This window comes from Quercus lobata, chromosome 9 (genome assembly GCF_001633185.2).
Source record: "Quercus lobata isolate SW786 chromosome 9, ValleyOak3.0 Primary Assembly, whole genome shotgun sequence".
Classification (NCBI taxonomy): domain Eukaryota; kingdom Viridiplantae; phylum Streptophyta; class Magnoliopsida; order Fagales; family Fagaceae; genus Quercus; species Quercus lobata.
The window spans coordinates 9,356,457-9,370,126 of NC_044912.1; the positions used below are offsets into that span (position 1 = coordinate 9,356,457).

The 13,670-nt window shown below is 34.7% G+C and overlaps 1 protein-coding gene and 2 long non-coding RNA genes across 3 annotated transcripts; 2 read left to right on the top strand and 1 right to left on the bottom strand.

Annotated features, from left to right (window-relative positions):
* Nucleotides 1-3,776, top strand: LOC115960158 (phosphatidylinositol 4-kinase gamma 3). The gene is made up of 3 exons (XM_031078908.1): nt 1-226; nt 758-2,496; nt 3,119-3,776. Exons 2-3 carry the CDS (start codon nt 1,120-1,122, stop codon nt 3,494-3,496), a joined length of 1,755 nt encoding a protein of 584 aa, XP_030934768.1. The 5' UTR covers nt 1-226; nt 758-1,119; the 3' UTR covers nt 3,497-3,776.
* Nucleotides 3,777-8,563: 4,787 nt separating this feature from the next.
* Nucleotides 8,564-10,505, top strand: LOC115960976. Its single transcript, XR_004085270.1, has 2 exons — nt 8,564-8,908; nt 10,046-10,505. It is a non-coding gene; the product is annotated as an uncharacterized LOC115960976 (long non-coding RNA).
* Nucleotides 10,506-11,330: 825 nt separating this feature from the next.
* LOC115959430 lies at nt 11,331-13,549 on the bottom strand. Its single transcript, XR_004084867.1, has 3 exons — nt 13,202-13,549; nt 12,848-12,969; nt 11,331-11,663 (listed from the first exon to the last, which is right to left on the bottom strand). It is a non-coding gene; the product is annotated as an uncharacterized LOC115959430 (long non-coding RNA).
* Between the last annotated feature and the right edge of the window lie 121 nt (nt 13,550-13,670).

A 13,670-nucleotide genomic window follows, 5' to 3' on the forward strand; every position in this document is an offset into this window, starting at 1 on the left:
TTGATTCCACACGGTCACGTCCTAATCTCTTTTTGTTTTTTTCTTTCTTTCACTGTTTGTCTCTTTTATCAGAGGAAAAATTTTCTCCGCGAAAATTTTAAAAGCGAAAGAGAAAATTTTTTGGATTCTCGGAGACATGGCGAGGAATCAGTGGAGAAGGATCAGAGAGAACAATTAATGGCGGAAATTCTTATGAGTTTCTAGTTTCATTGCCTCCGTACCTGAGGTTTTTTCTCCGATCTTTTTACTTGTTAGAATTATATACCTTTCTTTCTTTCTTTTTTTGAGTCAATTTCTTTGTGTAGAACTGTAAATTGTACATTCTCAGTATTTTCTGTTTGGTTAGTGGGAAAATTTGAAAGAAAATAAAGAAAATCTGTTAAATAGTCTGTCTGTGTCGTAAATGATATTAATTATTATTATTATTATTCAGTGAAATCTGCCTTCAATTTTTGTGTGTGTGTGTGAGCTATAACTTCAAATGTATGTATATTTTGATTTAGTTTAAATAAATTTACTTTTTTTTTTCCCCAAGAGATACAAACAATGGAAAAAATCAACTAATTAAGACAAATTTTATGTAATTGCCTTTTTTTTCTTTCGAATTCTAGGAGTAAAAAGATTTATTTTTTGGAGTTTTTAATCTCTAATTGCAAAGATTCGATAATGTATGTATACATATCTAGTTTCTTTGGTGAATAAGGTTTTCTTTTCTTTTTTTTGGTATCTGATTGCTCAAATTTTTGGCTGTTTGTAGGGAATCCGAATTCGCAGGAAAGGGTTTGTCAGTTCTCAACAATAGAAGGAATGGCATAAGCCCTAGATTTGACGGGCATCATAGAAACCTTAGATGTTATAAGTCTAACAGAAACCCTAATTGGTGTGACAAAATTCCTAAATTCACTAATTGCTTTGATTTGGTTCTGTTCACAAGGAAAAAGAAAATAGTATCATCTGCATAAGGCTTTACTTCTTGGGGTTTTAGGAGCTTTTCTGGGCTCTTTTGGATTTACCCTATTAATTGGGTTTTCCGATTAGAGCACAATTGGCTTTGTATGAGATTTAGGGTTTGGAACTTCTAGGTGATACACATAGGGATTTGATTCTGTAAGATAAACAATGTCAATTGCCAGTGTAGCACTTAGTCCAGTGCTCAAGGAGTCTCTATGCTTCCCCAGTAGTTTCACCGGTCTGTATGGCCCATGCTCAAGCGAGTCAATCTTGGTCTACCTTGCTGTTGCTGGGTCTGTGGTTCCCATGTGTGTTAGGGAGTCAGATTCGATTGCTTTGGTGAAGCTAAGAATCCAGAACCACAAAGGTTATTATGTGAAGAAGCAGAAATTGGTTTGTGAAGGGAGAGAATTAGCTAGGAACAATACTTCCGTCCGAGACTATGGGTTAAGTGAAGGGATTGTATTGCATTTGGTGGTAAAACTCTCTGATCTCCAAGCAATTACTGTTAGGACTGTATGTGGGAAGGAGTTTGAGTTCCAAGTTGAGAGGAATAGAAACGTGGGTTATGTGAAACAGCAGATTGCTAAGAAGGGGAAAGGGTTTGTTGATCTCAAGGATCAAGAACTGCTATGTGATGGCGAAGAGCTTGAAGATCAGAGACTAATCAATGACATATGCAAAAATAATGACACTGTGATTCACTTGCTAGTTAGGAAATCTGCCAAAGTAAGAGTTAAACCTGTTGAGAAAGATTTAGTAGTGTCTATCGAAGCACTAAATCTGAAAGAGAAGGGGGCTGGTGTTAGAGAACACCAATGGGGAGCATTATCTGGGGGACGTCCTGTCATAGAGATTATGCCATTGCAAAGAGATTTTCTTTTGGAACCTCTAATTGTTAATGCTAAGATTGAACTACCAATAGTGATTAAAGATCTTATTAACTCTACCTTTGATGGGTTAATCAGTGGCAATGAGCCAATTCAGTCGTCAGAGGGATCAGGAGGAGCTTATTTCATGCAGGATTCATCTGCTCAAAAGTATGTCTCAGTTTTTAAGCCAATTGATGAGGAGCCAATGGCTGTGAATAATCCTCAGGGGTTACCCTTGTCACTTGATGGTGAAGGCTTGAAGAAGGGCACACGAGTAGGAGAAGGGGCATTGAGGGAAGTTGCAGCATACATTTTGGATCATCCAAGGAGTGGACGTCGCTCATATTGTTATAGGGAGAAGGGTTTTGCTGGGGTTCCCCCCACTGTTATGGTCAAGTGCTTGCACAGAGGATTCAATCATCCAGACGGTTTTGAGTGTGCAGCCAAAAATGTTAAGATTGGGTCACTGCAGATGTTTGTGAAGAACAATGGTAGTTGTGAGGATATGGGCCCTCGTGCGTTCCCAGTGGATGAGGTGCACAAGATATCAGTGTTGGACATAAGGTTGGCGAATGCAGATAGGCATGCTGGGAACATATTGATTAGCAAAGATCATAAAGATGGTCAGATTGTGCTTATTCCCATTGATCATGGCTATTGCTTGCCTGAGAATGTAAGTGTTTTGTTCTTCTTCTGACAATGCTTGCTTAAATACTGGATACAATTTTGTTTGTGTTTAGTTTAAAGGGTGTATCCTCTCTTGTTTGCTTAATTCAATCTCCCCATGTATTGTTGATTTTCATCGTGGTTGCTTATTGACTCCGAGACATAGTTGGTGTCTTTGGCAGAAAATTATGTATGTTCCCTGTGATGATATACTTCAAAATCTAGTTCAATTGTCTATTTCACTTACTATGTTGTTTAATTTGCTGCAAACTGGAAAAAGTTAAAAGCATTGTTGGCTGTTTTGCTTGTCCTAATTTTGTGCCACTGTGCAATATGTTCTCACTTTGATTGGATTTCCGTATCCTTCTCTTTGCATCCTTTTATCTTTCTGGTTTAATAGGATATGCAACAGTTCAACAGATTATGCTATGCTTTCCTGTATAATTCTCATCTTTTACATTGAACTTCTGCAATGCTATGCTTTCCAAAGAAATTGCATTGTACGTTATCCACTCTATTTTTAGTTACAAACTAACAGTTTTTCTATTTTTTAAGATCATTACACCCATTTGTCTCCAATACTTCTTCTGTCTATTACTTCCTCTCATTTTTGCTTCTTCTCACTGCAGTTTGAAGATTGTACATTTGACTGGCTCTACTGGCCTCAAGCTAAAGAACCTTACTCCCCTGACACAATTGATTATATTAAATCAATGGATGCTGAACAAGACATTGAACTTCTGAAGTTTCATGGGTGGCACATACCACCTGAGTGTGCCCGCACCCTTCGCATTTCCACCATGCTTCTAAAGAAAGGTGTGGAGAGAGGACTCACCCCCTTTGCCATTGGAAGCATCATGTGCAGGGAAACCTTAAAGAAGGAATCTGTGATTGAGCAGATTGTTCAAGAAGCATCAGAAGCTGTGCTCCCGGGTACAAGTGAAGCTGCATTTCTGGAGTCTGTATCACTGATCATGGATCGCTGCCTTGATAAGCTATCCCCATAAGGCCAAGCAGTAAATATATAGGCATATAAATAATGTGCATATGTTACTTAGAATGTATTCCTGATTCTCAAAAAAAAAAAAAAAAAAAATGTATTCCTTAGTTTAACATGTACCGTTGCTTTGTTTCTGAAACTTTTTCCCCTTCTCCTCATTTGGTTCGTAGATAGGTTTTCTCAGCATTAACCCTCCTCTTTTCCCCGTATTCTTGCCCCTATATTACCTGAATGAAAATCTTCAAACGTTTATAACAAAAAGATTCAAGTACCTGATATCTCCTAAATTTCTATTATCTTTTAATGGTACTTTTACTATGTAGAGTAATATAATATTATACTTCTTTTTTTTTTTTTTTGGGTCGAAGACAACATAACCATAAGGTAAGACTGTTAATTTTATGCTAGCTTTTGTATATTCTTGTTTTTATTTTGTATTGATACTTTGGGTTTTGCTTGCTTTAGTGTGGGAATTTGGTTATCACCCAGGCCCTAGTTTATGCCTTCAAATCTTGGATGCTATTTTGGCGGATGGGCCCTTAAACAGGTACACAGATTCTGGTTTATGTTAGCAAACAAAGATATGGAGTGTTTTAAAGGACTTCTTGGAGGCATTGGCAATTGTATTTGAGGATGAAAATTTGATGCGTCTTATGGAGGCATTTTATTTGACAAGAAGATCTATTTGAGTATTGAGACTGGGTCAAAAAGTTTCATTTCAGGTCAATCTTATTGAAACTATTTCGAGGGAATGGAAATCTTGGTTGTGTGTTAAACAGAACATGACAGACTGTGTGAGGATGGTTTCAGTCCACAAGGGCAATTAACTTAATTGTATGATTGGTTGAATCCAGATGGTGGTTTGTACAGTAATTTTACACTAGATATGGATTTCGAGTTATATACAATGCAGTCAAGCTCAGTTGATGCCGAGGTCTATTCTGTTTTGAGGGAAGGGAATTAATTTTGGAAGCTTGTAAGGTTTGAGGCTTTGGTGGACATTCAAAGCAGGTTGTTCTTAGTGGAGCTAGAAGAGGAGGTCAGTGGGAAAGTCTACTTGTGCAGAAGCCTAGAACAACATTATAACTAAGCTCCCAGAGGTTAATTGGTGGAGAGGCTCCTATATGGTTGGAAATTCTTAATAGTTTATCAATTAAAATTAAGTAGTTGTAATTGGGTGTTTCTGTGGAAGTGGATCCTTAAATGTGTATTATGTAGAGTTGTAGACAGAGCAGAAAATGAAGAACACTTGTTATAAAACCCGTTCCGGAGCAAAACACAAAAAAGTAAGAAAGCACTTTCTTTTTTCTTTTTCTTCTTTTTTTGGCTAAACGTAATGTAAGCTTTTGTTAATCTTTGGTTTAGTCCCACACTATAAATAACCTGATTGGACTTTTTAACCAGGATGGAATTGGACCTTGATATCTGGAAGAATTTTCACATAAGCCCATTAAGTGCTAAAATTTGTGATTTAAGCCCTTGTCTTATACCAATGAGAAACAATAATGTTCCTATAGCATCCAAAGCTGATATATTGTATGTGTGGTGATTATTTGATTAATAGTCCAAGCTGAAGGATATTATTGCATTGGTCACCTCTGGGCCAATGAAGCCGAAAGAGTACAAACTACAAAGTACAAACACTTTCTGGGACAAGGCCATATGCCATTGCAGTGACACTTTTGGCACAGAAATGGTCGAGTCTGTTTGGATGAACTTACTTTCCAATTTATTTCAGACTTGACATAACACACTCTACATGGATGTGGTCTTTGACATGCTTGCTAATCAAAATAGTTAGGCACGTGCAAATGCTGAAAATATTTGACCAAAGAAAAAAATTCTAAAATTGAAAACTCTCTCTCTCTCTCTCTCTCTCTCTCTCATAAAATTAAAAAAAGTTAAAACTAGCAAATTTTGCTGACGAAAAAAACATAGAAATAAAAGATTGAAAAATAAAATTTTACTAACCTGATGAGTTTCTGCAAATTGTATGGTATTAAGTTATGAGTTTCAGACTGCAGGTTTTTCCAAAAGAGTTTCATTTTGCGTTTTCATCAATGATAAGTTTTGATGATAGTGAAAGTGTCACTGAACTATGTGATGTGATGATAGTGTGATGGCTTCATTTCAACATTTGTCGGGGCTGCGGATTAATGTAATGTGGATTTGTTACTTTTCTCTATTTATTTTCTTGAGGGGAAAAAAAAAAAAAAAACCTTCAAAAGGATATGGTACACGCAAAACTTTATTAGACAAGGCTCTATGATTGAACTTGTTGGTACACACTAATACACTATATGATTGAACTGGAGTGGTCCTATTTTTTCTAATCCTAATCAAAGTATATCCCATTATAGATGATATATTAGTGGTCCTTGCTTGCGTTATATCAAAGCAGTTCTATTCTATTACAGTTGGCCTCTACTGAAAGATGGACATGGATGGTGATCTTTTGTGTTTGATAGGATAGAGTTGTAGATTCTATTTTGGATGAATTGATAGTATAACTAGCTCCAAACTTTCACAGGAAAACTTTTTCTTTTTACAAGTTTGTAAAAGAGTCCTCATACGCAACAGTCTAAATTGTGTAAGTGTTTTATGTTGGGTTTAAGAAGCGATGAGAGGCTTAAAAGAAAAGTTTTTATGTTTCTCTCGAGGGAAACGGTACAAAACAGGGATGATGTATATAGATGTCTGCCTGTTTGGTAATGTGTTAACAAATCCCACTTTTCTTTTAAGTGTGTATATATATATTTTTAACAAAAGTATAATTCTATAACAAGTAGCACAACTTTTGTCACAACTTGCCAATATTGCGAGTTGTGGTAAAAATTATGCCATTTGTTCTGGCACTAGACTTTTTGTTTTTTTAATCTTCATTGAAAAATTCACTCATTTCACAATTCAATTCACTTGGATCCCGCCACAAAACACTATAACAAGGGTATTCCATGCTTTTTTTGTTGGGTGAATATTGATGTGCCTCTATAGAGTTTTTTGTTTAAAAAAAAAAAAAACTAAGCTGTTTATTCCCAAGCTAGTTTGATAACAACCTAAGCTAGCCTTATCCAATTAGACTAGTTGTACAGCTGCACCATAAGAAAAGTTCAACTTGATTTTTCTTCAAATTACCGCTTCCTAGTTTTCCTCCTGATTGAAGAAAGCACCCAAGAGATAAATAACAAATGACTATATCTTTTTAATATCATTTTCATTGAATTATATTAAGCTACTATATTATCACAAACCTGTAACCCATAAAATATATTAAGATATGCTATAAATACGTAGCTCATGATTTATGAAAAAACATGAGCTGTCCTGGTTTTAAATGTAGTCTTTTACTTTTAGGGATTTTTTTTTACGGTAGACATGAACCAATTAGTCAAACTACATTAATGATATGCTTTCTCTCTTCCCACATCTTTTTATTTTTCTTCAATACAAAACGTACATCATTAAAATGTTGCTTGCATTATGCAACAAAATCAAATCAATAGTCTCCGTAGTGATAACGGAGGTGAATACACATCTAAAAAAAAAAATCAAATCGATAGTAGTCCCTTCATTAATAAAACAACAATTTTAGTGAAACTTTTTGGGCTTTTGGGGAGTGGAGTTGGTTATGGTTGGTAGAGAGTGCATTAAAAGCAAAATTATTCATATCCAGACCCAGAAGAAGGGTACATGGTTATGGATTATGAATCAAATTTTTGTAGAGCCATCAGCCACGTGATAAGTTGGTGCTTTTTTCTGAATCATTTGCAGCTTGACTGGACGTATTGATATTGCTATGTCACCATAGCAAGAGGTGCTACCTTTAATTCCAATTCCTGCCTAACTCTGATTTAAAGGAATAGCTAGATGGCCAAGCTAGGGCATTGTCTTTACACAAATGGAGTACATGAAAACAAAAGTTGTTGCACCTTACAAGTGTTGACAATGCTGAGTTAGAGAGAGTAAAGACACCATGCAAGTTGTCCAATCTGACAAATAGGATTTCATTGCATATCAGTGGACTAAAGAAAAGTTATTATTATTGACATTTTTTTTTCCAGTGTGGAAACAAGGGCTAAAGTCATTATTCCAATTCAATGAAACAAAATTACAATAATAGAACCCCATTACTGTCTCTTTTATGGATCACCAATTCACAACTTGTTACTTCAAGGAGTGGTGGTTTAGGAATTTTTCTATAGGTGTTCTTTAGGAAGTATAAGTTATACAATCTAATAAAAAGAGAAATTCATATATTGACAACAACAACAATAAAAAAAAACACGCAAATACATAAAGTTTACAATTGCCTTTTACGAGTTTTCATATTTTGAAATCGTTGCATGATAGTCTCATTATCAATACTACAAGTTACAACTCTTTTAATGTTCATAACCAATTAATCATTCATCCACTGAATGTAGAACAAATTATGGAGCAAAATTTAATTTTATTGGCAAAAAAAAAAAAAAAAAAAAAAAAAAACTGAGGATGTTCTTAAATTTTTTTTGAAGGGTAGACAAATAAAATTTTTTAAATTATTATATATATATATATATATATATATTCAGGTCAAGGTGATCCTAGAACCACCCTGGCCTTAAGTTGGCGCCGCCCTTGACTTCAAGAAGTTGTAAAATATAAGAGATATGGTAAAGTCTCTTGTCGTTGAATAAGAGATCTGAGTTTACACAAAAATCAATTGGTGTCTTGATCTAATGATATAGAACAATCATCAAAAGCGGATGCTATAAGTTAAAATTGAAGTAAAATAAATTTGTATTCATATACTTTTTTCTTGCACTTAAAAGAATTTGTGTATCTCATTTTCCATGGTTGAGTTTTCCTTAGAACACAGAGCCACATCTTGGGTTGGTCCTAACTCCAAAATCTCCAGCATGGGCCCCCATAAAATATTGGGCTGAATTCAATGCAATTGAAAGTTACCTTTGATGACCAAATATGTGGGCCAACCTCCACCGACACCATTGAATTGAATTAAATTAAAGGAAATCTCAGCCTCACAATGGAAAAGTGAAACAACCCCACAAACACCGCAAGACGGATCCGGATCCTCTCCATTTTCCTTTGAAATGGAGAGGGTCCAGTTAATGGACAGGATTAATTTGAAATACATCTAGGGTCTAAGTTGTGCCACGTCAATTAAAATGTTAAAAACTTAACTCTGGAAAGCTCAACTGTGGTTAACAAAAGGGTTAACTCAGCAAACCCACCTTATTCTTATCTGAGATTCAAATATGTCAAAATCACTCTTTTGCTCTCTCTCAATTTCTCTTCTCCATCGCCGTCTCGCTCAACCTTGCCGTCGCCGCTGCCACAATCACCAACGTCTGCCAAGCCACCGTTGTTTCTTCGACCACGTCTCACACCAGCCTAACATCACCGAATCCACTGCTCGGTAAATTTTCTCAATCTTATTTCTTCTTTATAAGCTCTGTTTGGTTGCTTGGAAAACAAAGGAAAATAAATTAGTATACTGCTTTTTTTTTTTTTTTTTTTTTATTTCGTCATGTTGAGTTTGGTTTCTATTCTCTGAGTGTTTTTTTTTTTTTTTTTTTTTTTTTTTTTTTTTTTTTTGGTGGGTTTTGAGCTTTGGGATTGTTTGAAAACAAAACAGTTGGTGGGTGTTTAAGCTTTGCAGGGTTTATGGTTTGTTTTGATCTGAATCTGTTCCAAAAGGTATGAGATTTTTGGGTTGTTTTGATACCGCACCCAAGTTTCTTGAGACTAAGATGAAAAATCTGAAAAACGAAAACAACAAGCAAAGCTAATACTGGAAGGGCGTGGGAGGAAATAGAATTAATGATCAAAATACAAGCTTGCTATTTTACTTAATCATAATTGTTCACTCGATTAATTTTTAATTGTTCACTCTATTATGAACGTAGATCCATTTTTAATTGGTCATTAACTTTTACCATTTTAGCTTATAAGCTGAATTAAACCTTTTACTTTCAAATTAACTTGTCAATGTTAACACTTTTAGGTTCTAATAGGAAGAAGTCAATAAGGGGTCAAATGCTCTTTCGAGCTGTAACTCTTCTATGATATAGAACTGCTTTGTCATATGTTCATTCCATTATCAAATTCTTCTACAAAAAATTCCACCCTTCCCATATCTTTATCAATTTTACCTCAAGAATGGTTGCTGCAGTTCTTGGCACTAATTCTAAATTTAAGAACTTGGTTAACAATAATGCTTGATGATTGGTTTAATGCAAAACATGCTTCTTTGAACTTCTTTGTGCATTAACAATACTTTTAAGTATCTTGCTGAAATTTGTCCCTAACATTACTTGTTATCAGTATTGCTTTGTAGAATTATCATTTAATTTTTTATCATATTAGTTTTGCATCTTGGCATGCTTGAATTTACTCCTACATTATATCATATGCTTTATGTATCATAGCTATTTATCATGGTTGAGTATATGAATCACTTATAGTTTTTTATAGTGTATTTGCTATATGTGTAGAACTTTCATTTGATGGTATGTATTTTTGTCATAATGCATTTGATTTTTTTTATTTATAGAAAATGAGTTGAAGCAGCTAGCAGCCATCTATTAAAAAGTCTGAAGAGAAGGGTATCTGTACAAAAGTCTGTAGAGAAGGTTATAGTTGTTCAAGAAGTCAAGCGCAAGATATATGCAAAGCTTCATGTACCAAATTTTACACACTTGTTATCAAGAAAAGGCTTTGAAGTATTCCATGACCAATTGAAGACAACGTATTTTGAAGCTAGCAAGGCTAATTTTCAGTTTTAGTAAAGATTTAGATTTGATGTATTCGCTTGTAGGACAACTTGAGCAATTGCTTCAAATTGATCAATTTTGATGTCGCATGAAATTTGATCCAACAGAGTAGACAAGAAAGGAATATAATAAAAAATGAACAAATTTTATTAGTCCTTAGAATATTTCCATATACCGTGTGAATATATACTCTGATGTAATTTCCTTTGGTTTGGGCAAAAAGCAATTAGAATTTCTTTATTTATTTAATAATTCAGTATTTCATTGAACTAAGAACATAATTCAGTAATTTCCTTTGGTTTGGGGATTTATTGCTAGAAAGTGAGGATTTATTTTGTTTAGTATAGATTTTTAAAATTATTATTAATTTGTTTATATACTGAAGTTCATTCGAAGCTCATTATAAATGTGATTTTGGGTATCCCTGTTTACCAGCCTAGTTGCATAAATCTATTGTAGATTGGGATATAAGTATGTCAAGCAGGCCTCAGTACTCCGGAACCAACTTTCTGCATAGTTGTTTTCTGCCTAATCTAGTTGCCATCTTGCTTTATTGCAATCTAGTTTCCATAAGTGAATATAATGTATATTTCAATATATTTTGTAATTATTGTGGCACACCAAAGACTATAATTATTTGGATCAAGCTTCTTTTATTTTTGAGTGTATTATATAGTCAACTTGCATATTCAGTTTTGAGTGTATTAATGGTTTAGGTTCCATTTTGTTGCTTGGCATACACACATGATGTTTCTGCAGCCTCAAATTGCTGTCTAAAACAGGTCATTTAAACCGTTCACATTTTACAGGTTGTAGAACAAGTTAGACTGCACGTTGTTTGGGTACAGTGGAGCACCATTTAAAAGACCATTTACTTGGAACATTGTTTGAATTTTTATGTTGTATGCATACAGTTGAGGAGTTAATCTCCTTTTTTATGGTTCCCAATAATATCACAAACAAGCCTTTTAAGGTGCTATTAAAACTGCTTTGATGTTGAGTGCACACAAGGCACAAACACTTCACAACAATTCACAACAATGCAATAAATTAGTATACAAGTCATAGATTAATTAAAAAGACCATGTTCCATTACTAAAGTCTTGGATTACATAAAGAATTACACCAAAATTCTGGCATTTTCCCACTAATACATACCAACACAAATTCAGGCCAATACATACCAACACAAACATTCTGCCAAATCCTACCAACATACACCAAAATTATGGCCTTTTCCCACTAATACCTACCCACCTAATGACCCATTTTCCCCCCACCTATTTAGCCAACCAAAAAAAGCATCAAGCGGTGTAGCATCCCACTTATCATCAGAGACAGCCCCAGGCAAATGAGCAGCATCTTCTCTCTTTTCCTGTAGCCTCTGCTCCGTTGCCTCTTCAACCAAAATCATGAAAAACAACAACAAATAGTATTAGCAAAATCTGGTCACAACCAATCCAACACTTGTACCAGCAAAATACTAAAATCCTTGAAACTAAAAATGACCCACTAAAGAAAATAGCTATAAAATTAAAACCCTTGTGCTCTCTGATCTTCCAAAACTAAAAAGCATTTGCACCCTTGTGCTATCACATAAACAACATACATTGAAGAAAAACCAATTGCACTCCACAGATCAATTTCCTCTTGAATCAATATAATAAGCAAAAACACAAGAACCAAAAGTAAAAAACAAACATCTCTAATAAAGGCAGACTTGAAATGCTTATGATTCCAACCACAACACACGTTACAAAAGAAGCACCACCTAATACTGTATTAAGGCCAACATCACATGTACCTTCACCCATAAACGAGACGATGCTTGAAAAGAAATCAGGAGCACCATTGCCAAGAGAAAGCAGAGTAACCCAGCATACTTATAACCATTTCCTTGTAATTCCATCATTATAGCAAGTAAAAGTACACTCTTTTTTAAGAGTCCGAACAACAACTTCTAAATTACAAAATATTTGCCCATATAGAGTGAAGCATACTACACAATCAAAATCAAACCCAGTAACAAACAGCCAAAAAAGAAAAAAAAAATCTTTCCTTGAAAAATAACAACCACTATTGAAATAGAGATACCAGTATTGAGGCAGTTAAAGAACTATCTTAAAGGTACAATATACTCATAACCATTTACTAGTAATTCCATCATTATAGCAAGTAAAAGTGCACTCTGTTTTAATAGTCCGAACAAGAACTTCTAAATTACAAAATGGTTGCCCGTATAGAGTGAAGCATTCTACACAATCAAAATTGAACCCGGTAATAATCATTAGTGAAATGGAGATATAAACACAAAGTTTTCCTAAAAAATATACAATCTAAACAATATAGAGGGTCTATAAGGCCTACAATTAAATGGGTATTACTAGTTCCAATAATACACAACCACTCAAACAATGATCTCAAAAAACAACAAATTCAGCTTGATAACCAATACCGCCACACCATTATATATGCAATTATTCCTATCCCTCCATGTTTCCCACATTACACCTACAAAACTCTTGTTCAAAACACAACTAAAGATAAAAATTTTTGCTTTGATAAACAGAAAAGAAACTTACACTAGCGCCATACGCAGCCGATTGAGCCGCATACGATTGTTGCCCAAACACATTGCTCCCTCTCGAGGAGTACATGGTTCTTTCACAAACACAGAGACATAATTTACCAAATAAGTATTAACCTGCATTAAAAATTTGCACCAAATTAAACAACATTAAAGAACAAAAATTTCCTGATTCTTTCATAATCGGATTTCAAAGAAAGCAAAAAAAAAAAAAAAATCAAAATCAAAGCTGAACAAAAAAATAAAAATTTGTGCTTTGCAATTGAGAGATGAATTGCAGTGAGAAATTACCAAAGCGGAAGATATAAAAAGCGAAACCCTAACGAAGATTGGTAGTGATGGAGCTTACCGAAGATAAACGAAGATGAATTTTTTGTGTGTGTTCGAGGTTCGAGTAATCGAAAACCCTAATTCTCAGAGAAGAGAGAAAACGATGACTCAGAAAAGACTAAATATGAGAAAATGAATGAATGGATGAATGAGAATGAGAAAGTCGGGGCACCGTGACGGCGGGGCGAGAGAGAACCTTGGAGAAGAGAGTGAGAGAGAGAGTTTGAATTTGAAAAGTTCAGATGGGTTTGGTGAGAGAGAACTATGGTTTGTCCGGTTGAGTTTAACAGCTTTAGTTTAAGTGTAGTTAAATGTGGTTTGGGTTAAGTGGGTTAAGTTATGATGTGGCACGTTTTTGGCCCTTGATATAATGCAAAGATGATCCTGTCCGTGTACTGGACCCTCTCCATTTCTCTTTGAAATGGAGAGGATCTGGATCCCCGCAAGACACAAGTGACCAAAGTCAATTCACAAAATCACATTATTGC